At 41.0% G+C, this 18564-nt stretch overlaps 7 protein-coding genes across 7 annotated transcripts; 3 read left to right on the top strand and 4 right to left on the bottom strand. All coding sequences in view use genetic code 12, as the record gives it.

The window, feature by feature from the left end:
• Window positions 1–20: 20 nt before the first annotated feature.
• PSD1 (phosphatidylserine decarboxylase 1) lies at window positions 21–1760 on the top strand (the record flags this gene model as incomplete). The annotated part of the gene is made up of 1 exon (XM_064921621.1): window positions 21–1760. One exon carries the CDS (start codon window positions 21–23, stop codon window positions 1758–1760), a length of 1740 nt encoding a protein of 579 aa, XP_064774211.1.
• Window positions 1761–3283: 1523 nt separating this feature from the next.
• On the top strand, window positions 3284–4647 carry MOB2 (Mob2p). The gene has a single exon (XM_064917132.1). The coding sequence runs from the start codon at window positions 3630–3632 to the stop codon at window positions 4539–4541; it is 912 nt and encodes a 303-aa protein (XP_064774210.1). The 5' UTR covers window positions 3284–3629; the 3' UTR covers window positions 4542–4647.
• Window positions 4648–8879, bottom strand: RPO41 (DNA-directed RNA polymerase). The gene has a single exon (XM_064917131.1). The coding sequence runs from the start codon at window positions 8735–8737 to the stop codon at window positions 4859–4861; it is 3879 nt and encodes a 1292-aa protein (XP_064774209.1). The 5' UTR covers window positions 8738–8879; the 3' UTR covers window positions 4648–4858.
• Window positions 8880–9439: 560 nt separating this feature from the next.
• Window positions 9440–10111, bottom strand: SNF7 (ESCRT-III subunit protein; the record flags this gene model as incomplete). The annotated part of the gene is made up of 1 exon (XM_064918361.1): window positions 9440–10111. The coding sequence occupies one exon, from the start codon at window positions 10109–10111 to the stop codon at window positions 9440–9442; it is 672 nt and encodes a 223-aa protein (XP_064774208.1).
• Window positions 10112–11130: 1019 nt separating this feature from the next.
• Window positions 11131–12767, bottom strand: RJT20DRAFT_41868 (t-SNARE syntaxin). The gene has a single exon (XM_064920068.1). It carries the CDS (start codon window positions 12469–12471, stop codon window positions 11473–11475), a length of 999 nt encoding a protein of 332 aa, XP_064774207.1. The 5' UTR covers window positions 12472–12767; the 3' UTR covers window positions 11131–11472.
• A 437-nt stretch (window positions 12768–13204) lies between these two features.
• UGA32 (Uga32p) lies at window positions 13205–15244 on the bottom strand (the record flags this gene model as incomplete). The annotated part of the gene is made up of 3 exons (XM_064921611.1): window positions 13205–13726; window positions 13823–14783; window positions 14979–15244. 3 exons carry the CDS (start codon window positions 15242–15244, stop codon window positions 13205–13207), a joined length of 1749 nt encoding a protein of 582 aa, XP_064774206.1.
• Window positions 15245–16813: 1569 nt separating this feature from the next.
• TUB2 (beta-tubulin) lies at window positions 16814–18552 on the top strand (the record flags this gene model as incomplete). The annotated part of the gene is made up of 3 exons (XM_064918360.1): window positions 16814–16825; window positions 17013–17048; window positions 17251–18552. The coding sequence occupies 3 exons, from the start codon at window positions 16814–16816 to the stop codon at window positions 18550–18552; spliced, it is 1350 nt and encodes a 449-aa protein (XP_064774205.1).
• Window positions 18553–18564: the final 12 nt, after the last annotated feature.

Genomic DNA, 18564 nt, shown 5'->3' with positions numbered 1-18564 from the left:
ACATGATTGGTCCTCAGACAATGAACCTCACCCACCCATTGTCCAGAGCATCCAACATGGCCGAACTCGCGTTGCAGCAGGCTCAGCAACAGCAGCTGGTGGTCAACAAGCAGCAGAAGAGATATCTTAGCTCCTACTACTACCGTTTCCCTAAGATTCCTCGTCCCAAGAGAAACGTCTTATACTACTCGTCGTGGACGAAGTCTAGTGCTTCCAAGTATATTCCAGGCAAGAAGAACCTTCGTTTCCCGTCGATTTCGAGAAGGCTGTTTTCAAACGCCAACCAGAAGTTGAAGACAAAAACGAAAAACCTTCACAAACGTTTCTTTTCAGTGGAAGCTCGTACCAAGAGGCAACAACGTAGAAAATTCATTAGGTGGTGGACTGTCACTTCGTTGGCCATCGTCTTGGGTGGTGTTGCTGCCAAAATGAAGTATGAAAGAGGAGAGTTCAATGACGAGGAAACCGGTCCTAACCAGTACCGTATTAAGCCACAGTCGTGGCAATTATATGCTTACTCGACCTTGCCTTTAAAGACCATTTCGAGAATCTGGGGTCAAGTAAACTCAATCAACTTACCTGTCTGGGTAAGAAGTCCCTCTTACAGGCTCTACTCCGCCCTTTTTGGAGTCAATTTGGACGAAATGGACGAGCCTGATCTCACAACGTACCCGAACTTATCAGAGTTCTTCTACCGTAAATTAAAACCTGGAGTACGTCCTATTGCCGATGGTGACCTCGTGTCACCGTCAGACGGTAAGGTTTTGAAGTTTGGTGTAATTGAAGACGGTGAAATTGAGCAGGTTAAAGGCATGACATACTCCATTGATGCTTTGCTTGGATTGAAGACTGAGCGTTTGGCTGCTCCTAGCCACAGTTTAGATTTCGACCACAATGTAGATGATACAACTGTTATGGAACGTCATGAGGAGTTTGCTAAGATTAATGGCATCTCATATTCTGTCGATGATTTGATTGGCGGTGAAAGTAACGAAACTTACCACATGAACGAACTTACCTACCAAGATGATCATGATGGTACTGCAAGAGGTTCAAAGGCATCTTTCTCCAAAGAAATGGCGGTTGCTAAGAGTTTAGCTCCTACCCATTTGGACAGTATTATTTCTGGTTCTAGCAAACAGTTGTACTTTGCTGTAATCTATTTGGCTCCAGGTGACTATCACAGATTCCACTCTCCTACTAACTGGGTTACTACGTTGAGACGTCATTTTATTGGAGAATTATTCTCTGTGGCTCCATTTTTCCAGAAGACATTGCAAGGTCTCTTCGTGTTGAATGAAAGAGTGGCATTGTTAGGTTACTGGAAGTACGGTTTCTTTTCTATGATTCCTGTTGGAGCAACAAATGTTGGTAGTATTGTAGTCAATTTTGACAAGGACTTGAAAACCAACGATGTTTACGAGCATGAAATATACCTGAGAGCTCCTATTGACGAAAAGACCCCATTGTTGGAAGATAGCAGTGCTTCTTCTTCATCCACGGACTTAACAAGTATTTCTACGATCAGCACCGAAGCAACGAAGAAGAAGAGAACAAAGAAGAATACCGTCTACGAAGCTACATATACTAAGGCAAGTAGATTACTTGGCGGTTACCCCTTGACCAAGGGTCAAGAGGTTGGTGGGTTCAAATTGGGATCCACGGTAGTTTTGGTGTTTGAAGCACCCGAAAACTTCAAGTTCAACCTTGAAGTGGGCCAAAAGGTCAAAATGGGACAATCACTCGGTGGATTCGAGTAATGTTCATTGAGATACCCCCTTTCATTAGCAAGACCTGTCAATTTACACTGGCGGGATTAAATAGCATGAGTTAACTTAGATACTTGAGTTGAACAGAGAAAACAAGATATGAAAAGTGTAATTTGAAGACTTCGTAGGACGTAGAGAGTACTATGAAAGAGTTCAATGATAAAAATGTGGAAGTCAGAGCAGCAGAATATATAATGCCTAAATTAAATTCATGGCACCAAAGTTATGTGAGCCTTTACAGTATAATAGAAAACATGGTGGTTGTCTTAATATCTCATATCACATTTGCTTGTCAACATGAATTATGAACATTTTTTATCATGTCTTCATATAATTCTCTCTCGATTAGCTCGTACCATTTACAAAGCGATTTGGCTGCGAATACTCGTGTAATCTCGTCCCCTCATCCCTCTCCCGTCTCATTCCTTCCCCTTCGTCTCCATGTAAGTGTAACTGTCAATTCGTCATAATATACATCAACTAGACTAAACGTCCATGCTTAACTTCCATATTTACTTAGGCACAATCACGAACAAATAAACTCAATGATTAATGACTAAATCGCTCCCTCAATCGCTCGCCCCACTAAATATCTTCGCAAAAGGATCAGCGACTCACCACTAAATCTCTCAGTCCTTCTACAAATACTTCCACGAAATCGCTCTCATCAATGCTACCACCTCCGTCTTTTCCCTTCTTTTCCCGTACTGCACTCACCCTCCTCCTTTTCCTGTTACTGGAGGCGTCGTTCCACCTCATCCCTATGCGATCTCCATAGTCAATGTCATGTTTTGGCACCATCGCGACTAAAAAATGATTAGAGTTTTCGTTCGTGTCTGTTGTTTGTGTTTCGGTTGTGTCGTCGTCGCAGCCGTTGTTTTTATTACTGTGCTGTTATGGCTCTTATGGCTGTGTTATAGCTGTTTGGGGTATGTCGTTATGGTTTGTCGAGATTTGGGCGTTAGTAGTCTGTTGTCTGACCTGACGGGGAAGGAACTCAAATTTCACAATTTCACAGGTTAACAGGTTAACAGGTTCACAGACTCATAGTTGCGCAGATTCATAGATCCATTCTCTCCAACTGGATACATTCACAGTCTTCTGTTATTGTTTTTTTCCACCCCAACCGATTTCTTCCTCTATTACATTGTAAGTGAAAAATATTTTCCTTCTTGTTGACCACTTCGTAGTGTCTCGCGTTCACGTTCACGTTTACGTTCACGTTTACGTTCACGTTTGAGGTGTTGGTGATTATTTGCTCGTTTCGCTTCGTGTCTCATTGTCTCACTGTGTCACTGTGTCACTTCCTCACTCTCTCGCACTCTCACACTCTCAGTCTTCCCGTTTCTTTCCTCTGTTTCTCCCTTCTGCTACCTTACTCAACGTGAACACTCTCACGTGTAATACTCACTCACTCACTCACTCACTCACTCACTCACTCACTCACTCTTATACTTCCGCTTGTTAGTCGTTTTCTGGATCGACTTTGTTTGGGAATAAACACAAAAAATATTTCTACTAACTGGTCCATTCTGCAACTGTCTTTTCGTTAGTTGTTAGTTGTCACTTCCACTTAAGATAGTATCTATATATATACATATACATATATTTATCTATATATATTTATCATACCAACGAGAAAGTTTTTTTCAATCAAGGTTGATAAGAGCATCGCATAGTGTTGTGTTAGATTATTTCATTATAAGAAATATCGTTAACAGGCTTTTACTTTTGCTCTCGTACTTAAGTTATACTCGCTTCGCCTACTACCATTGTGATCTAGTCTCCACCATCTGGTGTTACTGAAACCGCAGCACATCATCAATACACCGCACAAATAACCACCCAGAAAACCTCCTCATGTCGTTTCTAAATACAATCAGAGGCTTCGGCAGAAGCTCCAAAAAGACAAAAAACAACGGCGATGGTCAGCCATTGTATTCTCACCCAAACTCGTCTGATTCACCTCTCAGAAGAACACAGTCGCCAACAAAGCTGATTCCAATAAAACAACAACGTAATAACCAGGTTCTGTTCCCAAATCCAGAATCGCCGTCAAAACGAAGCAGATCTGGCCAACCATCTTCACACCACCAACTGCGTCTGCCAAGGCGACTGGGTCGCCATACCCATCAACTGAACTATAGCAGTAACAGTATTAATAACAACGGCAACAACGACCACGAACTCCCGTTGTTCCTCTGCGAACCATTCATCAAAACAGCATTAGTAAAAGGTTCCTTTAAGACCATCGTCCAGCCACCAAAGTACGTCGACTATGGCGAGTGGTTGGCCCTTAACATCTTCGAGTTGTTCAACAACTTAAATCAGTTCTATGGCGTCATCTCAGACTACGTCACTCCAGAAGCATATCCTACCATGAATGCTGGTCCTCATACAAACTATCTATGGGTTGATGGTAACGGACAGACAGTCAATTTGCCGGCTTGTCAATACATTGAATACGTCATTACTTGGATCTCTAATAAGATCAACGATCAATCGGTATTTCCAACGAAGACAGGCGGGGTTTTCCCTCCCAACTTTATGAAAGACTGTAAGAATATCAGCAGACAGATGTTCCGTATCTTTGCCCATTTGTACCATAACCATTTTGACAAGATAGTGCATTTGTCCTTGGAAGCTCACTTCAATTCGTTCTTTGCCCATTTCATCTGCCTTGTCAAGGAGTACAACTTAATGGATAGAAGTGAGTTGGAACCCCTTTTGCCTTTGATAGAGAACTTCGAGCAACAAGGTAAGATCATATAGAACCGTTAGCATATGGTGCATAGACTATGTATATATGTCTCATACAATACATCGATTCACTAGACATGGAATCTCATCAAGCATACTTACTACTGGCTACTGTGTCATCCTATAGTATATTGTCTTATTTCAATATATAATTCTTCCCATCATATGTACTAATATACAACTAAACTATTTACACGCCTAAACCTTCAAACAACTATAACAACAAAGTATGCAATAAATGACAATGAAAATGTAGGAAAGTACCGAAATATGTACAATGGCACTTTCATGAATCTCGATAACAGTAGCTACCGCAAACAGTAGCTCAATCATGAAAAGAAGTATGGCGAGTCCTTTACAACTTCCACATCAAGATCACCCTTCGAAGGAATGTCTGGAAATTTCAATGGAACCAAGATCTGGAAGTTCTTGGTAGACCCAGTGAGCGAGTTCAAGTCATACTTTTCAGTGACGCTAACTGTGGTTACCATCTCCTTTCCGATCTTAATCTTCTCGAGATCTTCCGAGTAGAGATGTTCCAATCTGGTCTTCTCCAAGTAGATCTCATCAGCAGCTGTCATGGCTCTTCCTAAAATCTTCACGTTGTTTCTTCTTACCTCTTTGATCTCCTTGGCCAAAGGATGATCTCCTGGAATTGAAATAACCTGGAGACAGTTTCTATAACGTTTTTCAAACTCGTCCTTGAGTTCTTGGATCAAGTTGCTGCTATGGAGCTTCACAAATTGGTTTCTAATTTCTTTGTTCATGTGGTCGACATCTGCTGCGTGTGTCCAATATGAGTCATGGACGGAAGCAAATGATAAGTCTGCCTCACCACAGGCTTTAGCTGTCATCAACATGTGCGTAGCGTCCAAGGAATGGACGAAGTTAGGTGGAAATGCTGCTTGTTGCTTTCTAGCATCCACCTGAGACGCACTGAATGGGTCAGATATAGAAATATCCTGTAAGTTGGTCTTGATTAATTGGGATTTAGAAACTCTGTATGGTTGAACACATGGTAATCCAAGCGGGGTAGTCCAGATAACAGACGACAAATGGTTGGGTTTGCCATCGTTTGACTTGGCATCCTCATAGTCGATACGAACAGACTTACTGATTCTTTTTGCGGCATCTCCTAACCAGTCCTGAATCAAATGAGCACCTTCGAATAACTCTCTAATAGAGTCAAAGACATGCATAGTCAAATACCTGGCGTAATCGGAGACATCCTCATCACCACTGAAGTGATGGTCAATCTGCTTTTTGATTTGTGCTGTAGCACCAACAAAGGTGACACCATAAACGTTTGTCATGACAGTCTGTTTAACAACCTTACGCGTGATCTTATCCTGCAAAAACACGGCATACTTATTTCCTTCCTCAGCTTCAGCATCAATTCTCTTTTGAACTAAAGATGCAACGAATTTATACACATCTTGTGGTCTTTCAGCTGGTATCAAATTCACTTGCTTGGCACCTTCTACGTCACCACCAAGTGCAGCATAATGCTGTAAACCGTTACAAGTTCCATCCTGGTGAATTGGAATATGGGAAACAAATTTCGTTGGATCCTCCAACTTGTAAGCTTCAGCTAATTCAAAACAAACTCCCAAGGCTTGCCATGGCTTTTCTGCCTTCTTCCACCATGCATCTTCAGCGTATGGGTTTCTTGCTGATTCAAAGGCATTTTCCAAATTGTCGTTCACAAACTCGATTCTCTCATGCAATGGAGCCTTGTCCACACCATAGACGTTGGCTAAATGAATCTTCAACCATTCAAGACCTCGTTCTCCAACCTCTTTACCTTCCCAGAATAAGAACAAAGATCTTGTAAGATCATTACCCAAGTGATTGAAATGTGGCGAAATTGGGTATGCTCTGCCTCTAAAGTCAACATTGTGGGGGAAGAAGACTTTTTCTCCAAGAAATCCTCTAGCAATCTCCAACTTGTAGTTGGTATCGCATCTTTGAGATCTGAGAGATGCTGCTTCGTTTAATGCACTTCTAAGCTTTCTTTGGTACTCAAACTTCTGTGCTGGCTCGGCGTCTACTGGAAGTGGTTCTGGTAATTTAGGTTCATCCATAACTGGTGGAATATCCAAAAATTCCTCACCCGAGTTCCAGTATTTGGTAATGACTGCAAATACGTCAGCATTAACAGTCCATGCTGTTCTTCCTAAAACATTCAAACCGTCGTAAACTTCCTCAAGATTTCCGAGATCAGAAGCTTTTCTCAAGTATGCGGTTGTTTCAGCAGAGTCCTTAATTCTGACCAAAGTTGATCTAGAGTAAAGATAGCCACCATCATTGTAGCTATTCCACTCCCTTGGAGCTACAAGCATAGGCAATAACTGAGGTTGGACGCAATTGCTCATGGATCTACCCGCTAATTGCTTAACTATCTCTTTGTGAAGTTTGATTACTCCGAGTTTCTGTCCATTCAAGAACTGGTATGTGTGGAAAAATGCAGGTTGACTTCCGGTAATGGATTTACCAGTAGATGGGTTCTGGCCCTTTACGGGAACCTTGGCCACGAACAAGAGTAAGTTGGTTAAAACTGCTCCCAATTTGGCGTATACAGTATAGCTCCAATCAGTACTCTCGTCGGGATTTTCAATGTAGTTACTCTTCTTGTTAGACAAGATTCTCTTCCACTGTTTGGTAGATTTAACTTTCTTCGAGAACGCCTTCATTTCAGACTTGAGAAGAGATTGTGACTTATGCTCCAATTCTACGGCTTTACCAACGGAAATAAGAGCTCTTGCTGCCCTCATACCATCAACAATACCACCTGTAGAATTTAACTTCAAGAGCTCAAGAATAGTTATTACACACATCTTTTCTGGAGGCACAAGGACAAAATATGGAGCGTAGTGTTCTCTATCCTTATACAATTTCTTTTCATCTGCTGAAAGGCCGCCCTTGGAAACTTTTCCGTCCAAAAGATTATGACACATTTCTGCCTCCTTTTTGACATATGGCAACAAGTTCTTGTACCACTGAAAGAGTTGAGCATTGAGACCCTTGTTGAGAGGTAAAGCTCCTCTTTTTTGCATTTCTTCAAATTCGTGCTTCCATTTCTCCTTAGCTCCGTCCGCTCCACGAATTTCCAAACGTCTCTGTCTGGTGAGATTGAATTGGTGCAAACCGCTGTTGAATTTGGCACGTTGACTGTCTGTTTTGAGTGACTTGTATAATTTGAAGAAATCAAGTTTGGAAGTCTCGTTTTCTGCAAATGATGTTTCCTCAAGTCCCTCTTCCATTTCATTGATAATAGCTGCAATTTCCTTAGAATCAGCCTCTTCCTTTAATCCCAAAAGAGTATGTCTGATGATTTTCAAACCAAATGAATCTACAGCACGCAAGCTGTCGGCATCTTTGTCTATTGTTGGTGCTTCTGTATCGTCTTTAAAATATTCAGGTTCAGCTGACAACTTTTCTTCTTGATTCAACTCGTTCCTGACCTCTCTGAACAAATTCTCCAAATCCTCCGGAATATCCTCCATCGTTATGCTTGGGTCTGCAAATACTTTCATTAAACCCTCAACTCCTATTACATCAATGTATGACAATATTATCGTTTTCTTGGACTTTGGAAACCTGCTCAAGTACAGAATGTAAGGTCCGTCCTCTGCGATGTATTTTGCGAGAATGATAGCGTATGTCCTCTCATTTGGCATTACATCATATCTCTGTTCTATTCTCGAGAAGAACTCCTCAAGATCGGAATAATGCACAGTAGGGTCTTGAGACCATGTCTGGAGGTATTTATTTACTGAAAAAATGAATGTTTCTGGTTGTGATAAGAGGGGATGAATGGCCTCCAAAATCTTGTGGGCTCTTTCAAAGTTCTTGCTGGTCAATAAAGCCTCTAAAAGCGACTGTAAATGTGAAACATCCTTAGCGAAGGGAGATCTAGTTACCGGATCATAGTCAGAGGACCATACCCTTAGTCTTCTCTGCTCTTCCGTGACATGCTCAGGCTCATTTTCCACGATTTCCGCAAATGTCTTAGAATGAACTGATGGAGCTCTTGTCATTCCCTGGTCTTGGTGCTTTAAGTGCTCCAAGAATTGGTGCATATGGTAACCGGAAGGCTGGGGCTGGCTGGCAGTAATGGTAGTTAGACATCGCACAGATGCTACCAGCTTCTGTATATCGCAGCGAAATTTCGCCACTTTCAAACAGGCAACATTTCTCGATAACATCTTGCTTGCTGATAAGTAAGGAGACGAGATCTGACGTTTTCGGCTGTCTTATTCAACTATTTCAAGAAGCACTTGCCATCTCTTAAACGTAAGTTTTGCAAAAAAAAAAGATTACAAAAAAATTTCAAAAGAAAGAATGATGTTATGTGCAGTACATAAAGGTAAGAAGCATAGAAGGGTTTAAGAGGTGATGTCTTTCTTTGGAAAGTGAGACAATTGTATCGTTCAAGGTATATTAGCATTACGGTAAAGTTGGAGATGAAAGTTAATTACTTTCTAAGCAAATTTGAAATGTGTTTCGGTGGAATTACTGGGCCTTTTGTCTTTCTATATGTCCCCATAGTTAACTCATAGTTAACTCATAGTTAAGCGATCTTCGGTGCGAGCAGTTCTTTTGTGTCACTATGAGAATATGTGATCACAGTGAAGACACATCGGTAGTCTAAAGAAAGGGTAGTTGTTTTCTAACTATCTTTATTCAGGAACATCCTACTCATTATATATATATAGAACACATGCTACGCATGGAGAGGAAAAGGAATAATAACTAAAACAAGAGTGGGAAGTATGTCGTGACTTGGACATCTTCTTGTTGAAACAAAACAGCCGTCAAAGTAATAAATGGCCGTCACTTCAGCACCCCACAGAACCCAGTAAATATGTCATAATATTAGAAACGAACTGAAATCATATATCAAGCAGTTACAAACCCATTTCGGCCTGCAATGCCTTCAATGCCTCTTCGTCTTCGTCCTCCTCGGTAGCAGCTTGTGGTGTATTCTTGTTGACGGTAGGGAATGTAGGTAACTTCTCTGCTGGGGCCTTCTCCGGCTGGATCTTCTCTGCTGGAACTTGTGTCTTCTGGTTCTCTTCCTCTTGTAATTGGGCCAATTCCTCATCCAACTCGTCCTCGTCGATGAATTCGGAACCTACAGGCCTGGAAATAGCTTCTGATATCTCGTCGGCCAATTCAACTTGCTCACGGATATCATCCATAGTCTCTTCGACTTTGTCGACGTTATATTCGCCATGTATTTGTTTCATGGCACTGGCACCTTGCTTCATGGCCTTCATGGTTTCCAAGTTCAAGTTAGCGCCCTCAATAGCACTTAACTGGGTCTCTAAAGACTCCATTTGATTCTCAATCTTCATCAAGTTGGTCTCATACACCTTCTTCTTCTTTAATGCGTTCTTGGCCAACTCCTTCTTGGTACTGATATACTTACGAGCAAGGGCATCTTGATCGGCAATCTGCGACTCCAAGTGACTCTTTTTCTTGTTCAATGTCAGGATATGCTCTCGCAAGTCCACGATGGCCCGCTTTGGTGCCTCTTTCTTATTCTGGGCGTTGCCGCCGAAGAAATAGTTCCACATGTCTATAAGGGTCTAATGCAAGTGATGATAAGATAGGTAGTTAACGTAGGCTATCGGACAGAGCGATAGTAAATACGGTGATAGCGGTATACGACTGTTACAATGGCCTCCAGTCGCAACTTATGAAGTAACGATAACTACGGTAGTATGGGTGGAATATAGAAGGTTCTGATGGTACACTGTACGGTTGTTAGTACGGGGTTTTCTGGATGTGGCGATATTTGAGCTGTGGCTACGGGCTGGTTCCGACACTTTGGAACACACCCAAAAGCTGTCGCAGATTATTACTTACGTCAATACACGCAGACTGCTGCTACAAACGGAGCTTCTATCAATAAATAAACCACTAAACTTGTGTCCTTACGAGATAACTGTTGTAGTAAAGACTCACACTCTTTAAGATGACAATCACCGTTCTGTATCCCGAATGCGGTGGGCGCACGACAAGGATGCGAAAGGAGTAAGTATGTAGATAGTGAGGGAGGGCTGGAGGAACAGTACCGCAGTAGTTGGTGGAATGTGAGCATTAAAAGAAAAAAGGCGATGGGATAATGATGAAAGTAGAGACTTTTGTATGGAGGGAGTTGATGTGAGTGGGTAAGTGTGGGTGTGTGTGGGTGTGTCTGTGTGTGTGCGATAGTGAGAATGAGAATAGATAACTAGAAAAGGTGATACTACTGTGTCGTAGTTTAGTAGTAATATTTATTTTGTAATGTGATACTTAAAATTGTGATTATGATTATGATTATGATTATGATTATGATTATTAGTATTATTAGTATTATTTTTATAGTTCTTACTATAGCCATTGCTATGCAGTTCGTGTAAGTGTGTAAGTAAGTTTAGTGAGAATTAGTTAATTGTGAAGTAGGAACTTTTAAAACAGATGTGGAATGTTTATAAATATCTTTCTTTTTGAAAATGACGTTGATAATGAACTTAACTTATAGTACGGTTCACTGTCCCACTATTTATTAAATTAGTTGGAAATAAAAAAAAATATGGATTAGTGAACTTTACTTGAATATGTAAGATTCTCAGTTTACATGCTCTTTCATTTGCAGCCAAGTTTATAGAACATTATTTCGTATTTCATGCTTTACAGCATATTTCTTTCTAGATAGATTGCTGTAACATTAACTATAATATCTAATAACGCTTTTCTAATTTCAATGGATCTTAAACATGAACAAGTAATATTCCATCTTAGTGTGCTTCAATAAATGTGCTTCATAAAAATTTGGTAACTTCTAATAATAATTACAACAATACCTACATTCCTTACAATGACTTGTATATTAAGTAATGTCCACCACATTCGTTGCGCCAAGTATAAATAGTCCTTTGTCATCGACATTTATCTAACTTACCAGAACCCAAAGAAGGAAAAATACTATCAACACTCCAAAGATCTTAAGGAACAACCATCTGTTGCTTGTAATGTGTGCGTAGTACTTCAACAACTCTCTTTGTGCCCCCGAAATGTTCATGCTGATATCCTCCACGTTCTCGTCGATTCTCTGGATTTGCTCTCCTTGTTCGCTCACCATGGTGGCCAACTGTTGAAAGAGGTTTCCGACCTCATTAATGGTAGATTCTATGGTCTCAACAGCTCTGTTTCTCTGCTGTAAATATTGCCCACTTTGTTCCTCCATGAGGAGCATTTGCTGGGTCTGATTGGGTATTGAAAGGTACTCGCCGTTGGAGTAAGGAGCCGAAATGTCGGGATCTTGGTCTGGGTCAAATGGCAATGGAGAGACGTTGCCTGGTGCTGAGATCAAGAACGGGTTCTCCCCTAAGTTACTCATACGCGCTGGTGAATCTACCATAGGTGAAGGATTATTACTGGATCTCAGGTTGCTTGCTGCAGACAAGAAGTTCTCTGTTCTGTTCTTATTCATGATCTCGTTTTTCTGTCTAATCTCCAATACTGTCTTGAACTCTCCGCTGACATTCTTCATCTTTGAGTTTAACAAAGTCAACACATTCTTTGAGAATTGCGATGTCTGAGAATCGACTTGTATGCTAGACTCTCCGTTAACATATCTCTTAAGGTTCTGGATGTTTTGCTCAATCTTGAAGATCTCCTGTTTGATGACGTATGTCAATTCACCGATTTCCACTGGTTTATCGTCAAACATTGGCTTTCTCTTAGCCAAAATGGCCAACTTGCTTAACAAGTCCGTTGCATGTACTATGTCCTTAGCGATGATACTGGCTTGCTGACTGAACTTCGATTTCTTTGGTGGCCACGTCAGGTCCACCGGCTTGGTGTAGTGATTCTGTTTTTTATTTATCTTGTCAAAGGACGTTACACATTGCTGGAACTCGAATGTTCTATTTTGGATGGATAAAGACATACTGTTTAGTGTCTAGTGTGGAAAACAACTGCTTACTAGTAATTGCCTACTTGTTATCTGGGTATATTAAGGACTGTTTGTGAGTCGAATGTCCCCTTTCTGCAGTCACTACGTATACTCTACCTATACGTATATTTGACCTTAATGGTTGTCAATACCAGAACACTACTACACTTCTACTATAAAAGATCCAACTAATTTTCTCTACCACAGCGGCTAATTACACTCAGTTTGAATGAACAGCAAATATTCTATTTACATTTTTGGAGAAGTAACGTGTAGTTTCTTTTTTACGTGGCGAGGTAGATGTGCAGGACGCTGATAGCAGGTGCAAAATTCGAGTGAGGCATGAGAGTAATGGGCCGAGAATACAGTGAGTTATAAACTGTTCACAACTATGTATGAGAGAGGTAGATGGAACGATCACTGTAAAGGATGAACTTTACGATGTTGATTAGTAGTGTACTGGATTGGGAGTGGTTAAAAACGGCGGAGGTGTTCTTCATATTAATGCCATCTGCCTCATATTAGTCGTCCTATTAAAGTATATGCATATATAATAAATTTGTTTGTTTGCAACACATGATAATTGCGAATAATAATAAGATATTCTTCTTAGCAGATTGCTGCGAAATAGTATAGGGTCTAGGATGGCTCTATTAAACTTCCCAAAATTTACGTTTCTGTATCTATATGTAAATGTTTATCCCAGATCCCCATATGCTTGGTTTACTTAACACACTGAAAGGTCCCAATTCTTTTCTTCGCATACATCAATCCAATCGACACAAATGTTACCATCCTGATTCCGAGTCCACACTTCATGAATGATGTCAACTATTCTTCGGAGATTAGCAACTTTATATGTCCGTACCACAGTAGCCAACCTCTGATCCATTTCAGCTCGATCATTGGGTGTGCAGCAGGTGATACCACAGAGCAACATCAGTAATGACAATGCTGAAGTCATTTTTGTGCCCACTAGAATATCTACACAGTTAAGTGCATTGACAAGTATCGTCTGCATTTCGTATGATGATGCAGGGAGGTGTTTTATTTGATAGTTCATACACAATTGACATGTGTACAGAATAACTTCAAATAGCGTTAGATGTAATTCCACTTCGTTCCTATCATGAATAATGACCAGCATTTGGTTGATGTTTGGTTGGCATGTCCTTATCTTTTCCTTCAAGGACTGGTATTCTTGCTCCACTTCTGCATAGTACTCAAGTCTATACTCTCGTAAATTTATCTCTTCGCCGTTCACATGAACTGTACTTAATAACTTTTGATCCGACTTACCGCTCTTTGTATAGACTTCATGAGCTTGTTGAAATAAAGAATCTACATATGCCTTCCTTTCCTTGAGCTGTGAAGCTTTGGAAAGTATTTCGCCTAACAACAAGTAGATAGGTTGTATGCAACCTTGGAGAGGGTCTAAGCCGTAGTTTCCCAACTCTAAGATTTTGTTTGTTTTGAATATATTATTGTATTCTTCCATAGGAAGAATAGTTCCTCTGGTGAACGCACGCGAAGACATTATGTCATGAAATTGTACGTCAGAAATTAGCCATTTAATATCGTTCGAATAATCAAACATTTGGCAAATTGCATTTAATCCACCATTCTTCTGAATAACTTCGATACACTTCTTGAAAAGTATGTTCCACTTCGAGACATCTCCAGCACACACTTGAATACCTACTCCAATCAAAAAGAAGTTAAGTAACAAGTATATATCTTTCTTGGTGAGGTTATTGAAATCGCGAAACCTTTCCGCAATGGATACACATGCTTTTCTCATGAACTCTTTCGAAGATGTTGAATAGTTCTCTACAAATAATCCTCCCCAAGCAGCTAATGCGTACAGAATTGACTTGTCCTCCTCAGCCAACTGATAGAAAGTTTTAAGGAAATAGTTGGAAGTATCTGGTCCTATGCATAATTTTCGAGCCACTTTGTTTATAAATCCATCTAAGAAGTAATTCCCCGTCTCATCCAAATGCCTAAAGGGATTGAAAATGATCGAATTGGTTGGCGACGGAAAAATTAAGTCATAGCTATTGTTGTTCAAAAGTAGATCGATATTTTTGTCTGCAAATTCACTTGGTAAAGATGAAAAGTCGTTATCTGGGACCATGGCCACATTGTTGCTAAACAATTCATCATTCACGCCTTCAAAGTCCACCGCACTTTCTTCAACTTCAAGCAAAGGGTCTTGTGTTTCTTCAAAATTGCCCTCTTCAAAAATAGGCGCTATTTCGAGTCCGAGCATTTGCTTGATCGTGTCTCGGCCATCTGTAGAAGGGCTAGAACAAGGAGACTTCTCCAGCTCAATACTAGAATCGATCGAATCAGTTTTAGTAATACTGTATTGCTTTTCTTTGTCTCCCTCGCACCTTTCTTTCTTTTCATCTTTCTCGTTTAAGATCACTTCTAATTTCTCTTGTAGCTTGCTGTTAGACGCGCCTTGTGTACGTCTATCTATGGCGGTCTGCTTAAACGTCTTTTGGATCTTGAATTTGGAACCCTCTCTCCAATCACATTCAACTTTTCGATACTTGCACGCGCCACAAACAGGATATGACTCGTCACATTTCTTCTTCCTTTGTCTACACTGAACACAGCCATTGCGAGAACGTTTTGAAGGTCCAACCACGATATTCTTGGTAAAGATCCGTTTGGATTTAACGTTGCCAGACGCAGGTGTGGGGGAATTCTTGGACTCCACTGTCTCTAGAGACGAGTACAAATCTAACACGAAGTACATGCTGATTTCAGCAGCTTCGCGTCTAGTATTCAATTATTAGCCAATTCACAAGGGACACTAGTCTATAGAATCAATAGGAAATAAAAGTGACATATAATTAGCAGAACGAAGGTTCCACAGCTATTGCCCATTAGAAATCAATTCCGCTCTCTAGTCCCGATTAGGAAAGACGCGAGGGTAGATTCTACATGACAGAATGGCCATACTAGAGTCATCATGGACATTTTGGGAGATTGGTGAAGTTGAAGGTACTTGGTCTTGAACAGTTAAGGGGAATCCCTTTCTATTTATAATTACTCGGCAAGAGGAAAGGCAGCCGTAAGAACGCCAATATTAATCTCATGTTTAATTTTTGCAGTAACTTTCTCACTCCACAAAGCGATTTTGCGGCTATTCGTCGGGTACTTCCTCTTTGGGCGAATGAGCTGGTTTGCCGCAAAATTTTTGATAGAGAGCGCATAGACATGGTCGGATGAGTGAATGATTTCTGGCTATACTTCCTTGTGATTATGCTTTGCATTGCTGGAATTCAGCTAGCTTAATTTTAGAAAAGACTTGGAGAGGTACCTACCCCTACATGATAGTGCCTGTGCGAGGCACTCTAAAACATAATTCAACTGGGTTAAACAAGTGGGTTTTCAGAGGTCCGCTTAGTCGTTTTTTTCTTTTTTTTTTTTTGGTAACTTCTTCTAAAGGGAGATACTAAGTAGAAAGCGAATTACACGATTTGTGCGAGAAGATGCAGCCATTGAATATACTCCAATCTGCTTCCCTTGCTCTTCCTAATTACAATGAACATTTCTTATACATCCATTTCGCAACTCGTAGGAGTCTCTATTGCATGGAACATCGTCTCTCTAAACGGATCGCTCCCCCCCCCCCCCCCCCCCCCCCCCCCCCCCCCCCCCCCCCGCAAAGAACCAAACCCCCAAAAAATTATACAATCTAAAACAAGCTCTCTTCTGAGTCATATCTCTAACTCAGCAGCAACGGCTTCTTATCTGAAACACACCTTAAACTCGAGAGCGAGTTGGCTCGCGCACTTGACGATGAATGCCACTTCAATTAATAACCCCTTTTAGTCCATCCATTTCCATGTACACTCAACCCATACCACACTCAACCCATACCACACTCAACCCATACCACACTCAACCCATACCACACTCAACTCACTCACACTATGTTTCACTCCATGCTTAAAATTTTTTCTCTGTACACGCAACTCACTCTCACTCACTTACCCTCACTCACTCACTAACTCACTCTCTCACTCACTCACTACACAGTCGCTACGCGACACTCTGCCGTTCTCTATGCTCGCTACTATCTTTCCTAAACAAGGCAAATTATAAACACTAAAAACAATTTACTGCCATTTTCAGGTCGTGCGCAGAGGCGATTTTATGTTTAGACGAAATCAACAAACAGTTAAAACAACAATCAAAACATTTGTGACGGGCTAGTTAAGGCGTCGGTTGAATTAGGTATTCGATTGAAGTTCTGTTCTTTTTTACTATCTGGTATAAGCAACATCGCTACGACGAATATTAGGAGAAGCATTATAGAATGAGAGAAATTGTATGTACCTGCCAGTACTGAAGAAGCGGCTGACGACTATTACGCGCCGTGGTGTCTTCACATCTCTGCCAAAGTGTCAAACTTGACTACGAAACGAATCTCGGAATCGATAGATGACGTGATTTCTTCGAAAGACGTGTTGACAATAGGTTTTCATCCACCAACAAGTAACTAACATCCTTTCTAGATTCATTTATCCACCGGTCAATGTGGTAACCAAATCGTACGTATAACTTTCACGTATAGCGTGACATGATGAGCAGAATAGTGAAAATATCGAAGATGGAATTTTGAAACCGAAAAGATAGATATGGTTGAAACAACCATGAAATGAAGTATCAAGGTTCTGGAATTGTGTTTCTAATCCTCTATTCCTCAAGTGGCTCACGATCTCTTAGTAACTTCTTATACTAACATCCGTCTAGGGTGCTGCCTTCTGGGAAACTATCTGTGGCGAGCACGGTTTAGACAACAACGGTAACTACCATGGAAATGATGACCTTCAAAAGGCCAAGCTTGACGTTTACTTCAATGAAGCCAGCTCTGGTAAGTACGTTCCTCGTGCTGTATTGGTCGATTTGGAGCCAGGTACCATTGATGGTGTTAAGACCTCTCATATCGGTAACTTGTTCAGACCAGACAACTACATTTTCGGTCAAAGTTCTGCCGGTAATGTTTGGGCCAAGGGTCACTACACTGAAGGTGCCGAACTTGTAGACTCAGTTTTGGATGTAGTTAGAAGAGAAGCCGAAGGATGTGACTCTTTGCAAGGTTTCCAAATCACCCACTCTTTAGGTGGTGGTACTGGTTCTGGTATGGGTACTTTATTGATCTCCAAGATCAGAGAAGAGTTCCCAGACAGAATGATGGCCACTTTCTCCGTTGTCCCATCTCCAAAGGTCTCTGATACTGTCATTGAACCTTACAACGCCACTTTATCTGTTCACCAATTGGTTGAAAACTCCGACGAGACCTTCTGTATTGATAACGAAGCCTTATACAACATTTGTCAAAAGACTTTGAAATTGCCTACACCATCATACGCTGAATTGAATAGCTTAGTTTCATCCGTGATGTCTGGTGTCACTACTTCATTGCGTTACCCAGGTCAGTTGAACTCCGATTTGAGAAAGTTGGCTGTAAACTTGGTTCCATTTCCAAGATTGCATTTCTTCATGGTTGGTTATGCTCCTTTGACTTCTATTGGCTCCAAGTCTTTCAGATCTTTGACTGTTCCTGAATTGACCCAGCAAATGTTTGACTCCAAGAACATGATGGCTGCCTCTGACCCTAAGAACGGTCGTTATTTGACCGTTGCAGCCTTCTTCAGAGGTAAGGTTTCCGTCAAGGAAGTTGACGACGAGATGCACAAAGTTCAAACAAGAAATGCTTCGTACTTCGTAGAGTGGATTCCTAACAACGTGCAAACTGCCGTTTGTTCCGTTCCTCCAAAGGACTTGGACATGTCTGCCACTTTCATTGGTAACTCCACTTCTATTCAAGAATTATTCAAGAGAGTCGGAGACCAATTTAGTGCTATGTTCAGAAGAAAGGCTTTCTTACATTGGTACACATCTGAAGGTATGGATGAGATGGAATTCACTGAGGCTGAATCTAACATGAACGACTTGGTCAGCGAGTACCAACAATACCAGGAAGCCAGTGTCGATGACGAAGAGGAATTGGAATACGCCGACGAAATTCCATTGGATGACCAATTGGAATAAATGGGTCTGCTG

This window comes from Scheffersomyces xylosifermentans, assembly GCF_036884685.1.
Source record: "Scheffersomyces xylosifermentans strain CBS 12540 chromosome Unknown RJT20scaffold_4, whole genome shotgun sequence".
Taxonomy (NCBI): domain Eukaryota; kingdom Fungi; phylum Ascomycota; class Pichiomycetes; order Serinales; family Debaryomycetaceae; genus Scheffersomyces; species Scheffersomyces xylosifermentans.
This window is presented reverse-complemented; position numbering and strand designations above follow the sequence as displayed.